Below are 14,395 nucleotides of genomic sequence, written 5' to 3'. Positions count from 1 at the left end.
GCGCCGGCTGGAACGCCGGCTGATTCGGCCTCGGGTGCGCCGGCTGGAACGCCGGCTGATTCGGCCTCGGGTGCGCCGGCTGGAACGCCGGCAGAAACGGCCTCGGGTGCGCCGGCTGGAACGCCGGCAGAAACGGCCTCGGGTGCGCCGGCTGGAGGTGCCGGTCCCGGAGCTGGATCTGAAGGTGGTACTGGTGTGATGGGAGCTGGAGTGGACGCTGGAAGGAAGGCTGGAACGGATTGTTTTCTCCGCACGAACTCGTCATAAAGTTCAAACACGATCTCTAACACAAATGAATCCTTTCTGAACTGCTCGAAAAGAAAACAAAAATCCTCCTCGGAAGTTAACTCAAAAATGTTTGTAGGTAGCGACGATGTAGCGTGGGTGGTGGCTGTCGGGGTGTGAATCTGGTTCTTTAATTTATCATAGTCCGACTCCAGTCCCTCTTCTTCCAGCAGCAGTGGAGAGGGCAGGATCTCTACGTCCTTGTACAGATCCTTTTGCGCCAACTCCAACTGCTGCTGGATCCATTCCTCACGGTTATTTTGGGCCATGAGCGCCGCGACCTCACCTCGTTCTTGGTCGGGTCCTTCTGTCATAAGGTGTGGTGAGGGTTGGTGAGGCAGACGCTGTAGACCCAGGTAGGATAAATTAATGGATTTAATGATGAATGTCCAGAATAACACAGTCCAAAATAACGGGCAGCACGGCCGAGCGGAAACCAGGGCTCGACACCGGTAGCAACCGTACAAAGGAATGGACACGGAACAACACGAACGCACATTAGACGAGGACCCGACGAGGAACAAAGAACACAGGTGGAGTTAAATACACGGGAGGGTAATCACAGAGACGAGACACACCTGGGAACAATCAAGGGGAGGACAGGACAACGAAGAGACGCAAGGACACAAAAAACTCTAAATGAACACAGAAAACACAGATCATGACAAGAATAGCTGAATATAACTTTGGGTAAATTCAGATAACGGCAACATCAGGGCTTGCAGGGTCACACAAAGATTTTAAAAAATGGATTTACGGACGGTCCAGTGGCTGTCAAAAAGACTCTGAAGGACAGTGTTAAGGCCACATGGACCAGCAGTGGAGGTGGCCAGATCCAGAGAAGGTCCAGCTTTAAAGCTTTGAGAACCACTGTCATGCAACTTTTGGTTGTGTCCCTGGAATCAAAAGGTTGATTTCAGTCAAGTTCTCCACAGTCCTGCTATTGACCTCGTTATTTGACTCAGGTGTCAAATGATGACACCTGAGTCAGACACTTATACATGCGGAAACACATCTATAAGTACAGAACACTGGCCTCCAAGGCTTGGATTTTAAGATCCATATGCTCCACAAGGTGATCTAAAAGCTGTGCAAAGTAATACAGAAATCCATGAACAGATGTTACATGAATAACAATGAATTTATGGAAGACACTGCACAAGAATAGTTAGCAAATTGTCAAAATAAAATGCATAAAATAAAAGGGGAACTACAACTCAAAAGAGAAATAATGCAGAAAACAACCACAATGTTGACACAAAGTCCTTTAACACATGTAACAGGGTTTCATTGTATTTTTCTTGGATATAGTTTTTTTTTTTTTTACCCCTCCAGGGGGTCTTTTGTGGGCTCTAGTGTCCCTTATACGACAGTAGGCTGACAGGAAACTGGGAAGGAGAGGGGGGAAGACATGCGGCAAATATCGTCGGGTCCGGGAGTCGAACCCGCGACGGCCGCGTCGAGGACTCGAGGCCTCCAAATATGGGTCGCGCTAACCCCTACGCCACCACGGCACACCCGGATATAGTATTTTTAAATGGATCTGCAGCAAACCTCAACTATTTTTTAGTTAAAAAGAAAACTTGAACTGTGTCTTTGTATTTTTATTTTTTAATTAATGTATCACAGATTTTTTTTGGTCTCTTTTCAACAATAAAACTGGATCTCTAGCATGTCCTTGCATTAATGTCACTATTGAAATGATCACTCATTGTCTGTAACGGGTAACAATTACTAATTCTTGTCTATCAAATCAGATGTAGAGAAATTCAAAAGTCAATCATTTGAATTTCTCTCTTAGACCGCAACCCACTTCCTCCATTAATATTAGTAGTAGTATTATTATAGTCACAGTTCTGCTTACAGACTGTTAAGCTAAATCCTTCTTTAGTTTTTCCTGCAGATCATTTGGTCATAACAAAGCCTTTTAAGATGTTGCCATACGGTTTTTGCTTACATCTTAATTCTTGCTTCCAGTTAGTTGAAGAGTGCTGGCATCAGCTTATACGTCGTATCTCTCAGTGGCTTGCAGCCAAAATAAATATTTAATCTGCTTGATAAAGACATAAATGCACTGCATTCATTGGGTCTTCAGGAGGCAGTCAGCTGAAAAGGCCTGGAGTCAAAACCCTGTTTGAGTTGAGTGTCAAGTTAAACACGTGATGAGCCAACTGCTGATGAGTGGGAAAAAAACACTCAAACTCTATTCTTTTCATCAAAACACATTCATTTTTGGTCCATTTCTGCCCTGCCTTGAGTTTTGTCTTTATTTTTATTTGTTTATCTTACAAATGGCATGTTTATATTGTTGTATAGTCTGCGCCATTTCACCGTATGTTACATTAATTTTTGATAATATTGTTTTCTGAAAAACAATATAATGATGTGCACATTTGCAACTGTATGCACAGCCATTTGTTATTTCATAGCAGTTACAAGCAAATACTAATCCAAACAACCTTTTATTTAAGGCATACTTTAACAGCCTAGACTTGTACTTGGTACCTTTAATTTTCTTTGGTAATAACGAACTATTTTTGAATTGGAACTGAGCAAAATAGAATTTTTTGTTCTATTTTGAGGAACTGAAAAGATGTATTTTTGCTTTAGTAGAGTGGAAGCAATGTGCATTTTCCCAAATAAGGTTTTAATTAAATATTGTTGAGAGTACTATAGCAATACTGCGTTTTCCTAAGCTTTCAGTAGTTCGTCTTAACGATAATTTTGGCGACGATTATTGAAGCGGGCTGTTGCGTTTTTTACAAAAAACTGGGTCAAAGACTCCATTTCCCACAATCCAGCTGCCCATTCTTCGTCGTCGAACAAAAACGCGGAAACAAAAGAACTAATCAGTTTTTCAAAACAAGCAACGAGTCGGCATAAAGTGAGCCTTGTCGTGGGTGACAGCTGTCAGAGTTTAGACCGTAGCTTCTCATAACCCACTCACAAAGACTTAGCATGGCTTTGAAGAGAATACAGAAGGTGAGAACAGTCGTCTTTTCTTAATTTGTTTAATGTGCCCGACAGGATGAAGCTATGCGGCGGAAACGCCTTTGTAATGTTAGCCATCTGTTTGTTAGCCGTTTCTGGTGGCTGTTTGTTGTAACTCTCATTTTATCGATTTTGTACAGTTAGCAGGCTGCTTCAGCAATCAGCTTTTGAGTCAATCGAACTTTTGATTAATTTGTGTCTTTAAAAAAAAATCGTATTTCCTGCTGATGTCGCTGAATTGCGGAGCGTGGTGGACCGACATGAGGACACAAGCCATTTATTGGACTTGTAAAAAGGCTCACATTTGTACATGTGATGGTTGTACGCAGAAGCTTATTATGCTATCAGCAAGCGGCATTATGAAAGCATTAATGGCAACACATTTTGGGTTGTTTTTTTTTATACCGTAGTATAGTTTCTTGTATGCTTGTTTGCTAACACTAGTTGACACTTAAGTGAAAGTAAATGTGTGTAAGCATTGATATTGTTAAGGTGTGCAAAATAGTAAAGCTTTTGTTTTCTTTTCAGGAGCTAAATGACTTGCAGAGAGACCCTCCAGCTTCATGTTCTGCTGGACCTGTAGGAGAAGACAGTAAGTGTGAGGATCTGCATCTGTTAACATCTTTAGAAACCATCTGTTCTTTTCTCCATGTTTTTAATCCTTGAATTAGTGCTGTATCTTTGAGACTGAGTTGTGACTCAGATGTTATGTGTGTTAATCGCGTAACCTGATGTTTGTTTATCGTTGCTTCCTTAAGTGTTTCACTGGCAAGCCACCATCACAGGACCGGTAAGCTGTTTCTGTTGGATTCTGGATTTGCTTGCAGCATTTTTAAAAACCAAATTGCTTCTAGATCTTTAGACAATAGTGTTTTATGTTGACTTTACAGCTCTTTCTGTTGTGTATGGAGAACACAGACTAGCATACTCTACCATAATGTTATTCACTGAAGCCCATGACGCTGTTGAGCCACAAATATTGGACATGCTTTGGCAATAATCTGCTCTTGTGTTTCAGAATGACAGCCCTTATCACGGAGGAGTTTTTTTCCTTTCTGTCCATTTTCCCACTGACTATCCCTTTAAACCACCAAAGGTAAGAATAGAAATGTATTTTAAACCATTATTTTTGTTGTCAGATATTAACTTGCTACATAAAAACATCAACTACCGTCTCGTATAGCTGGACTTCAACCATGTTGTAAAAAAGAGCTTTTTCTTTTTTTGGGCTTTGTTTTCCTCCATAGGTCGCCTTTACTACAAAAATCTATCACCCAAACATAAACAGCAATGGCAGCATTTGCCTTGACATCTTGAGGTCTCAGTGGTCCCCTGCTCTTACGATTTCAAAAGGTAACTAACCTTCGTATTTTGCCAATTCATTACAGACTTCACTGCAACAGATGTGGGTCAAAATGATACACAACAATACAATTTTAAATGTAAATTGGTTGAAGGACAAAAATTAGGCACGTTTCATACTGATCCTGTCTCAGTTTGTACAAGACATGTAGACATTGTGTAGCTACTTTGACAACTGATGATTTAAAGTAATTTTCTGTCATTTACTTGTTACCGTTGTTCTTTCCTTTTATATTTATTATATGGTATGTAGGGGTGGGCATTTATTGTATTATCTAGCTTTGCCTTGGGGAAAAAATGGAAAAATTAGTAATTGTGTTATCATATTAAACTGTTGGCTTACCTCAAAACTGACTGAATAATTGAATAGCTGGAGAAACAGTCTGATTTTTTTTTTTTCTCATTATTTCCATTACGTTATCAATAAAAGCAGCATTTACATTTAAAAATATAATTTAATATAGTCTTTAGTGGCATAGTTGTGCTGCTTAATTTAAGCATTGAAGGGAAGTACCCTTTTTCAAGTTGCGAAATGTTATTGTTAGAGCAGTATGAAGTGTTTGAGTCTTTTTATTGTCACTGTTATCATATTTGGAATAGATTTCACAAAACATTTGAAAAAAGGGTACATATATTCCTTATGTCCTTCTTGCTGAGTCATTTTGGTTTGTTCAAGGTCACAGCCTGGCCCAAAACGGGATCAGAATCAAAATCAATGGAAATAGACTGTCATATAAATTTTCAGGTATATGTGAGATTTCAGCTTTTGTGGCAATTTATCACCACAACTCATTCCAAGATAATTCGACACAGTGTGAAATAAATGGCTCCGGTTTAATTTGCACCTTCATTTTATCCCTTTTGCTTCTATTTTGGGACCAGTAATTACCAATTTTATACAGATGTAGTCTGGCATATCCTTGCATCTCTCCTTGTATTTAACTATTTTCATAAATTATGGAGACGATTCACCATGAAAATGCTCAAGTCTCATCTTTCTCACATGCTAATTCCAGTTTATTTTATTTCTTTTTGTTCTGACACAAGTGTGGGCTCGTTGACACTTATGCCAGATTAAGATACTTATGATCGAACAGGTCATTCTAAGTGACCTGGTGCTTTTTGTTAAATATAATATAGTAATTAGCCATATAAGCACATTTTCTTGTAATATGAATTGGTTGCATGACTGACAGTGAATCCAAAAAGGTGGGATGCAAGTGGCAACAGCTTAAAAGATTCAAACGGATGAAATGAACAGCACCTAAATAAATTGGTACACTGTGGTTTAAACTGCTATAGCTTTCCATGTATAATGGTGTATTACCAAATGTATGCCATTTTGGTCTAAATGTGAGGGAATTAAAGAGATTTTGTGGGATGTCAATGTAATGTCTTAGAGATATTTGTGTTGCTTTTAATGTCTTATTCTGAATAGTGCACGTTCAGAGATGTTCAAGTGCATCAGGACCATTTTTCAGAGTTTCCAGAGTCTGGCAATTATTAGCCAAATCAATTAGGAATTAGGTGAAACTTGCAATGTCTTGTTTGTTAGAAGTGCATTTTAACCTGATAAGAATGTTATTAGGCTGTGATGTTTGAGTTGGGGTTGGGTCAGCTCTGTGCGTGAGACGCACATGTGTATTATACATGACATGTGAGAGCTGCAGCAAAATCTTTCTACATGTCCATAAAAGAGTTGTGTGGTACATGTGGTGATCAGTTTGTGTTTGCCGCAGGGTAACCAGGCAAACACAGAAGTGTTTCACTTTGTCTTCCTATGCCATTAAAACAAAAATAAGAGTTTGTCTAGAGGCATGAAATGAGGGTGTTGATTGAAAACCGACCTTGAAGACTTGGTGTGGAGTTGTTCCTTTCTCTTGAGAAGCTCTTAGCTAAAATACAGTCAGAAAGATAGAAAAATGAGGCAGTGCGTGTTGGATATCTGTGTGGAGTGCACAAGAAGCAGGAGAAAGATGGAGCATACATACGATAAGAAAATCTCCCTTTTTTGCTTATTTGTTTTCTTTTCAATAGATAGCTCCTAAAAAGATCTAAGCAGGAAGTGTAAAGCAAATTCAAACAAAAAGGCACTATTTTTACACACATTTTTGTTCTTTTTTTAAAGTTTTGTTGTCCATCTGCTCCCTTCTTTGTGACCCAAATCCCGATGATCCGCTCGTCCCTGAGATTGCACAGATCTACAAGACAGATAGACAAAAGTAAGTATTTTTGTATTAAATTATCTGACAAATCTATTTTCTTCTTTCTAATTATGTCTTTATTTGTCCTCTTAAGGTATAACAAGCTAGCTAGAGAATGGACCCAGAGGTATGCAATGTGACAGAAAAGCAACAACTTCTGCCAGAACTTCTCAACAGATGACAGTACTGTTCAAGTGCTTTCTCCACACTGGTTGTAACTGAGGTGTTTAATATGCTTAATGCACTTTCTCTACTGAGGTTTTACTTGACTTACCCGTTTTACTATTTTGGCATTATTGGAATTATTATTCTGAATATTTTATTTGAAGTGTTGCGGTGGAGCGACTGTATGTTTCTTTGAACAGATTTGTATTTATATTTTTCATTATCTTGAAATAAAGATATTTAGCAGAATATGAATTCCATTTACTTTTTTTTTTTTTTATAAAGCAACCCTCATTCAATGTGTTATAGGAGGACTATTTAACCTCTTTATTGTCTGTTTTATAGTTTACATGACCACTAGATGGCACACCTCACTTTATACTAACCAAGCCGTTTTTAATGAGGCGTTATCTGTTCCCTCCACATGATTTGTTTTATTTAATTTTGGTCTATTTGCCAAATGCCTAATTATGTGGAATGTGGTTATTACTGTTTTGCTGGAGTGATGAAATAAAAATAGAAAGGATGTTCTATAAATTAAAATTGAATTATCTTCTCCAACAGCTGTCGCAATGTTCTTGTACAATTAGCAAATACAGATTAATGAAGATGTCCCAGAATTCTTTTAAAATGTTCATTAGTGCTTATTTATGTGAAGGGATGCAGACATGCTTTCCCAGTTGATTGTTTTTATGTTTTACAGTTAAAGTTTTTGCAGTTTGCAAAATATTTAATTTTTATCTTGCTATACTTAAAAAATCATTTATATTTTAGCATAAATTAAACTTAATTTCAAGGAAAGACATTATGTTGCAACAAAATAGTTCAGAGTTCTAGTCATATAACATGCAGACATTATTTATGATGAGAATGCCATTTTATAGTCTGTACTTTATTCTATGCAGCTGTTCCTATTGTGTAGTAAATCTACAGTGTTTACATAAGGTGAACTGGTTTTAACTGTTTTTATTATTTAATTCCTGCAGGATATGGAGATAAATGAGGGTTTTATGATGCAGATATAGTCTGCATTGAGCTTCATAGCCATTCTTTAACAGGCCAATTTAGTTCACTAGATCAGATTGTGGTTATTTGCTAGGAGGAAACCATTTTAGGTGATTTATTATGGCAGAAGATTTTTTTGCTATGTAATTGAGCATTCATTATTTAAATTGTTCATTTTATTTTATATGGTGCAGTAATTATGATGCAATACACATGTTGCAACAGACAAGTTCAGTGGTTATATAGAGTATTTATATATTTCGAACAATTGGGTGCACAAGCTTAAATTTGCAATGAATTTTCTCTAATCTACACAGGTCAATACTACATACCGCCCCATTATTATCCATCCATTCATTCTCTTACACGCCCCTAGTGGGGTCATGATGGGTGCTGGTGCCCATCCCCAGCAATCAACGGGCAAGAGGCGTTGACTTAGGAGATCCTGCAATGGACAGATGCCCAGTCCATCGCGGGGCAACACAGACAGGATAAACAATCTTTCAGGCACACACTCCCACTTAAGAAGAGTTTAGACAGACCAATCAACCCATCAGTCATGTTTTTGGACTGTGGACCTTCTGGAAAAAAGTTTAATGTTGGAACAGCAAAAGGTATGTTAAAAGGACCATGATGAGACTCAAACCTAAGAACATTGTAATAATGTTCAGTGCTGGTAGCATCATGGTAATGATCCTTTTTGCTGCAAGGGGTACTGTACAATAAGGAAGTAGGACTACCTTCAAATTCTTAAAATCAAATCAACAAGTAAATTGTTGAAACGGGTGTACAGATTGGGTGGACAAGAAGGGAAATGATCCACAATATTAAAGTGCTTTTAGTTCAGGATAGCCTGACATCAATCTTCTCGAAAGTGGATGTAGTGTAACTAAAAGCCAACCAATTTAAAAAATAAGTTTTAGCACTCCTAGAGGGACAGGTAAAATATCTGGAAGAAACTTGCTGGTAGCAACAAATGGCGTGTGATTTATTGGCAGCATGCTAACTGGAATAAGAAAAAGTCTAGCAATCAGATTATGGCTGTCATTATTGGTCACAAAAACTTACTTGCCTGCTGAGTCAGAATCACACTTTATGTACACCCACTGGCTACTTTATTAGGCACATCTGTTAAGTTGCTTGTTAAAGCAGATGGCAAATCAGCCATGCACAGGGCAGCAACTCACGCAGTGAATTTAGACAAGTAGATGTGGTGAAAATGGTCGTGTAAGTGACTTTTGAATGTGATGTGGTCATTGTTGCCAGATGGGGTAGTTAGAATATTGTATAAATTGCCAATGTACTGGGACTTAACGCACAGCCATCTCTTTGGTTTACTGAGTGGTCCAGGAAAACATCTAGTTGTGTGGATGAATTTCCTTATTGATGATTGAGGAGATTAGCCAGAATGGACAATAGAGAAAAGCAACAAGAGCTAAAATAGCCACCTTATGAGCAGGGTATGCAGAATACCATCTCTTGAATGTGCAACATGTTGAAGTAGATGGGGAAACAGCAGCAGACCATAATATTCATGTTGGCTAAGAAAAATAAATCTAGAACCAAAATTTACACAAGTTCACCAGAACTGGCAAAATTGAGTCTAATGAGTCTCAATTTGAGCACCAATATTCAGGGTCAGGATTTTGTGTTAACAACATGAAATAATGGATTCATCCTGCTTTTATTAACAGCGGTGGTAGTGTAATGCCATGGGGGATATTTTCTTGGCACAGTTTGGGTTCTTTCCAACCAACTGTACACTGTTGAAACACCACTTCCACCTTAAGTATTGCATACATCTCCCCCTTTATGATCACATACCGGTCTTCTGATGGCTGTGTTCTGCAGGAAATGTAGTCTAAACTGAAATCCTCTCAAACTGCATCCTTGAACATGACGAGGAGTTCATTGGACACTGATACCCTTCTTCTGGTCACCAGATCTCAGTCCAATAGAGTAGCTTGGAAGGTGGTGGAAAAGGAGGTCAGCAGCGCATCAGTAGAAACTGCATAGGACTCACTCGGGCAGACTCTAGTACACGTAGGGTGTTCCTAATAAAGTGGCCAGTGACATGTAGCATCTAATTTCAAAGATGGCCTGCTCTAAATTTCTCTTTGGTTCCGTTCATGCATTGGTTCCCTCCAGGATTCAAAGACGGCCTCGCGTTTTCTTTTAATACTTTAAAAACTTTTGAATGCACATGTTTTAAGGTGTAAAAATGGCTGTAGCCTCTTCTTTCAAGTGATGCATGAAGTTGCTCAACCAGAAACAACAAATGAAATCCAGAACCTTTCTCGGAACCAGTGAAAATTTAGAAATCGTCGCAGGAACCCGTGAGGTGGGGAGGGGGTGATGTTCTAAAACTTTCTGGGAGGAGTCTGACACGTGAAACTTTCCCGAGGAGCTGCTTGGTATGTGTGCTGGTAGAGGCTCCGTTAACTCTGCAGACAGACGAACAACAGCGAGCGGATCTCTGAGGTGCTGCTGCTGCTGCTTACTTTTAGGAGTCTGTCCAATGGGGGGAAAACGACTGGGCTTGAAGTAACCGCGGAGGAAAAATTCTAAATAATAATATTAATAATAAAAACTTCGACTGCCCTACAATGAGCACGCACGACGCCTCGAAGTGACGGATTTTTTCTAAGTTAACAGACGTCTGTTTTTTTATTTTTTTATTTTATTATTGTCTTTTTTATTTATTTAACTCTAGCTTTAAAAGTCAAATCGCTGTGGCCCCTGGAGAAAGTTACCGTGCGGCGCCATGGCTGCCCAGTGCGACACTCTGAGCGGATACTTGCAGCAGCAGCAGTCGGACCAGGGCTCAAACAGCGAGCGCAGCACCGACTCCCCTCTCCCCGGATCAGAGGAGGACCTCAGCGGGCCCCATCCGCTACCAGACCCGGAGTGGACCGAGGAGAGGTTCCGTGTGGACCGTAAGAAGCTGGAAATCATGTTGTTAGGTAAATGAATAAAAACAAAAAACTCCAGTGAAGTAAATATGTCCTAATTTCGATGTTAAATATTTGTAACAAAGTAGCAACTACCCGACTCTTTCAGATACTTAATTGATAGGCAAGTATGGTTGTAGTGGCGGACATGTTGGTTTTTCTTGATACCATGTTGGCACAAAATTAAGTTTCGTGTGCGTTATTTGGAATAATCAATCAAAGCAATTAAGGCAAGGCAATTAATGTTTCCAATTATTGCTTTGTGACTTTAACACCAATACATAAAGTAGCTGAAAAGGAAATAAAATTATAGATTTATTTTGCAATTTGTCGGTGGATGAGGCCCTAAATTTAAAGAAGTTAAAAAAGAGTTTCCCTGTTTGTCATGAAAGTTGTAGCCGAACTTACGTTCTCTGACCACAAGGTGTCGCCACACAAGTTCCTGTTTGCTGTTTGATGTGTGTCTGTAGACTAAACTGAAATTGACCTGAACATTCAGTTTACTTGCTTCCCAGCAGAAGAGTTTGCTTATGCGTACAGCTGATGAAACAGGCTTGGCTGAACTCAAGGTTTTCATGTTTTAGCCTTTCTTTATTGCCAGTGTTCATCATGGTTGCTTAAAACATAACTGATTCCTGCTGAGCTGCCAGGAATAATGTAAGCTTCTCTTAGAACTAGGAGTGGGTTAGTTTTAGAATGCCACTGTATTATAACCTTGAGTACAAACTTGGCATTTATGTTAAAATCTAAATCCACAACATGATTTCAATGACATATTTAAGGCAAAAGCAGCAATCACCCTCATTTCTGCACTGTCATAATCATATGTTGCGGCATCACCATACTGTATGTAATATTGCAATGCACAGTATTGGTGAGCGATATGGACTTAAAGTTTTAACACAATATTTTGTGGTACTATTGTGATAATGATAAATGCACTGATAAGAACTATTTTTTCTGAGGTGGCTGTGACTTGAATGGCTCAACTGTCATAGCCCCACAAACACAAATACCACAATATGAGAAACATATTTATTTGTAATATGCTTCATTAGGACACCAGTAACATAAAAAGTGTGACTTGTATCACCAGACTTCACACTGTAACTGTATTTAATCATATTTTTAAATTTATTGATATTTATTTACACTTACTCTCATTGAACAAACAGTGGAGTAAACAGTACAAATTATAATCTTGACAATATGGACAGATTAGTTGTTTTTTTTTTTAAACATCATCAATTGGAAATTATTGTGATGATAAATCAAAATACTTATTATGACAAGAAATTTCTCACAATAAGTGATAAACTGTATTGCATAGATGACTTAAAGGCAACATATTGTAGGCTGTAACACTTCAGAGGTCATGTATTCAAACTCTGCTTCCTTATAAACTGACCACATGGACTGACCGCCATTGTCTTTAAGACTCACTTCTCATGTAGATTGTGCTGACTAAGATGCTAAAGCCCGAGGACAGTAGTAGAGACAGTGTGTTGATGTAAAAAGACAATGTGAGTAACGCCTGGGTTAATCACAATCAGTTCCATCATTGAAATATTCAGACATAATATTGCAGGTTTAGGATTTAGTACTGCATACAGCCATAATTATCTATGTCATATTAAAAAAACAGAATAAATGCCAGCTAAATTTAGAAGTAGTAGTTCTCAAGGTAAAAGTACACTTTGCTAAATATACTTTTTTGTCAATCTGCTACAGAGTAATCTAATAGCATGATATTAGCTGGTTAATTACCAGCTAATATCATGCTATTGGGATTTTAGGAGGCCATCAGTCATGCTACCAGTCAATCTACATAACATGCATGGCTTTCTAGTAGGGATGCATGATATTATTGGCATGATATTGGTATCAGCCGATTTTAGCTGTAAAATTTAACATTGGACATCGACCATTTTGTCAAAATAACTCACCGATATAAAAGGTGCTGTTTTTATATGGCAAACCAGTGACAATGATGCTTGCAGCACAGCATAACGTCACGCGCACGTACCTGTTGTGATCACGGCAGGAGAGCAGGACCAAGTGAAAACGTCAGCCGTGTGGGAGGTTTTTAAAGTGTAGGAAACTGATAGCAAAACTACTATTTGTGGTGACTGCTCAGCATCAGTGATGCGAGGAGGAGCGACAGCGAAGTCCTACGACTTCGAACGTAATTAACCATCTCAAGAATCACCATTATGATGAGTTCATGGTGGCCAAAAGGGAAAGCGAGAGAGCGGTTAATCGCGAAAAAAAAACAACCTCACCAGCAGTTGATTATACAAGCTTTGGGAAAATACTAGTATTGGTATCAGTTATCGGCCAAATGAGTTTTAGTATATCGACATATTGGATATTGACCAAAAAATCCAATATTATGCATCCCTACTTTCTAGTGCTTCCCTTAAAATAACATTCATATCGGTAATAGCAAGATGCTGCCATCATGTTTATACTAGTTAACACAACATATTTATTCTTGTTTTTTGCTAAAGACACTATTTATAGTTTTTTTTTAAGTGTAGTAGCCATCTGTCAAGCAGTTGAGTGGCAGTGGGCATTTACAGGTGAGGGAGGGGCATAGCCATGTACCCCTCTATTGACTCTATAGCAGTGGTCCCCAACCTTTTTAGTCGCACGGACCGGTCAGCCCTTCGCAATTTTGCTGCGGACCAGGGGTGTGGGGGGTGCGCGTCGTATCGAGTCCGGGGGGGGAGGGGGCTAACCCCCTCGATTTCCACGGGGGTTACGTTCCAAAAATAACCCGCGATCGGCGAAATCCGCAAAGTAGGAACCTTTATTTTTTTTACAATTATTATACAATGAAATATTCTATAATACATTGAAACCAAAGAACAAAACCTTTTTTACAGGCCCAAACATTTGTTTAACAAATAAAAAGTACTGTATAAACTTTTTTTTTACAAATAACTACTGTACTGTAAAATAATAATTTTAATATGAACTGAAAGCAGATTCCCGTGCCCGAATTGCGGAGATCAGCGCCGCCCCACCGCGACCTGAGTTATTGGATTAGAAGGGGAGAAAATAAAAAATGATTATGAAAAAAAACAAAACAAAGTACAGTAGCACAAATAGTGATTCACGTGTATTTCACTGCTCTTCTGACCGAGCCGCTGCATCCTGACTCCGCTCTGTAGCGGGTTTTTTTTCTTCTTCTAAAGCCCGCGGTGCAGGTGTGTTTTTTCGAGAGAAGAACATAGTTATCGGTAGTTGTTGTCGCTCTTTTTTCTTCTGGGCAAAAAGATTCTTATAAACCGACATGCCACCATCGATTATGTTAAATATGGCAAGCTGTTTTACGTACGTGTACATATTAAACCGCAACGTTGTTGACACACAGGTAGAGAAGAAGCGGAGAAACTGTTTAGCCAATCAGAATGCAGAACACAATGC

The 14,395-nt window shown here is 38.8% G+C and overlaps 2 protein-coding genes across 2 annotated transcripts in view; both read left to right on the top strand.

Annotated features, from left to right (window-relative positions):
- The first annotated feature begins 3,073 nt into the window (after window positions 1-3,073).
- Window positions 3,074-7,262, top strand: LOC116713814 (ubiquitin-conjugating enzyme E2 D2-like). Its single transcript, XM_032554087.1, has 7 exons — window positions 3,074-3,267; window positions 3,805-3,868; window positions 4,035-4,066; window positions 4,295-4,372; window positions 4,524-4,629; window positions 6,767-6,860; window positions 6,937-7,262. The coding sequence occupies exons 1-7, from the start codon at window positions 3,244-3,246 to the stop codon at window positions 6,980-6,982; spliced, it is 444 nt and encodes a 147-aa protein (XP_032409978.1). The 5' UTR covers window positions 3,074-3,243; the 3' UTR covers window positions 6,983-7,262.
- A 3,167-nt stretch (window positions 7,263-10,429) lies between these two features.
- Window positions 10,430-14,395, top strand: part of bicc1a (BicC family RNA binding protein 1a) — a 69,892-nt gene continuing 65,926 nt past the window's right edge. The window contains exon 1 of the mRNA XM_032553674.1: window positions 10,430-10,975. Within this exon, the coding sequence (XP_032409565.1) occupies window positions 10,777-10,975 (199 nt within the window). The 5' untranslated portion in view covers window positions 10,430-10,776. The remainder of the gene's footprint in view (window positions 10,976-14,395) is intronic.

This window comes from Xiphophorus hellerii, chromosome 22 (genome assembly GCF_003331165.1).
Source record: "Xiphophorus hellerii strain 12219 chromosome 22, Xiphophorus_hellerii-4.1, whole genome shotgun sequence".
NCBI lineage: Eukaryota > Metazoa > Chordata > Actinopteri > Cyprinodontiformes > Poeciliidae > Xiphophorus > Xiphophorus hellerii.
The sequence above is the reverse complement of the archived record's forward strand: the minus strand, read 5'-3'. Positions and strand labels throughout refer to the sequence as shown.

Coding starts and splice junctions, on each gene's coding strand:
- LOC116713814 (XM_032554087.1), top strand. CDS start 3,244: ATGGCTTTGAAGAGAATACAGAAG. Junction 3,869..4,034: donor TGGACCTGTAGGAGAAGACA/GTAAGTGTGAGG, acceptor TGCTTCCTTAAG/TGTTTCACTGGCAAGCCACC. Junction 6,861..6,936: donor TACAAGACAGATAGACAAAA/GTAAGTATTTTT, acceptor TGTCCTCTTAAG/GTATAACAAGCTAGCTAGAG.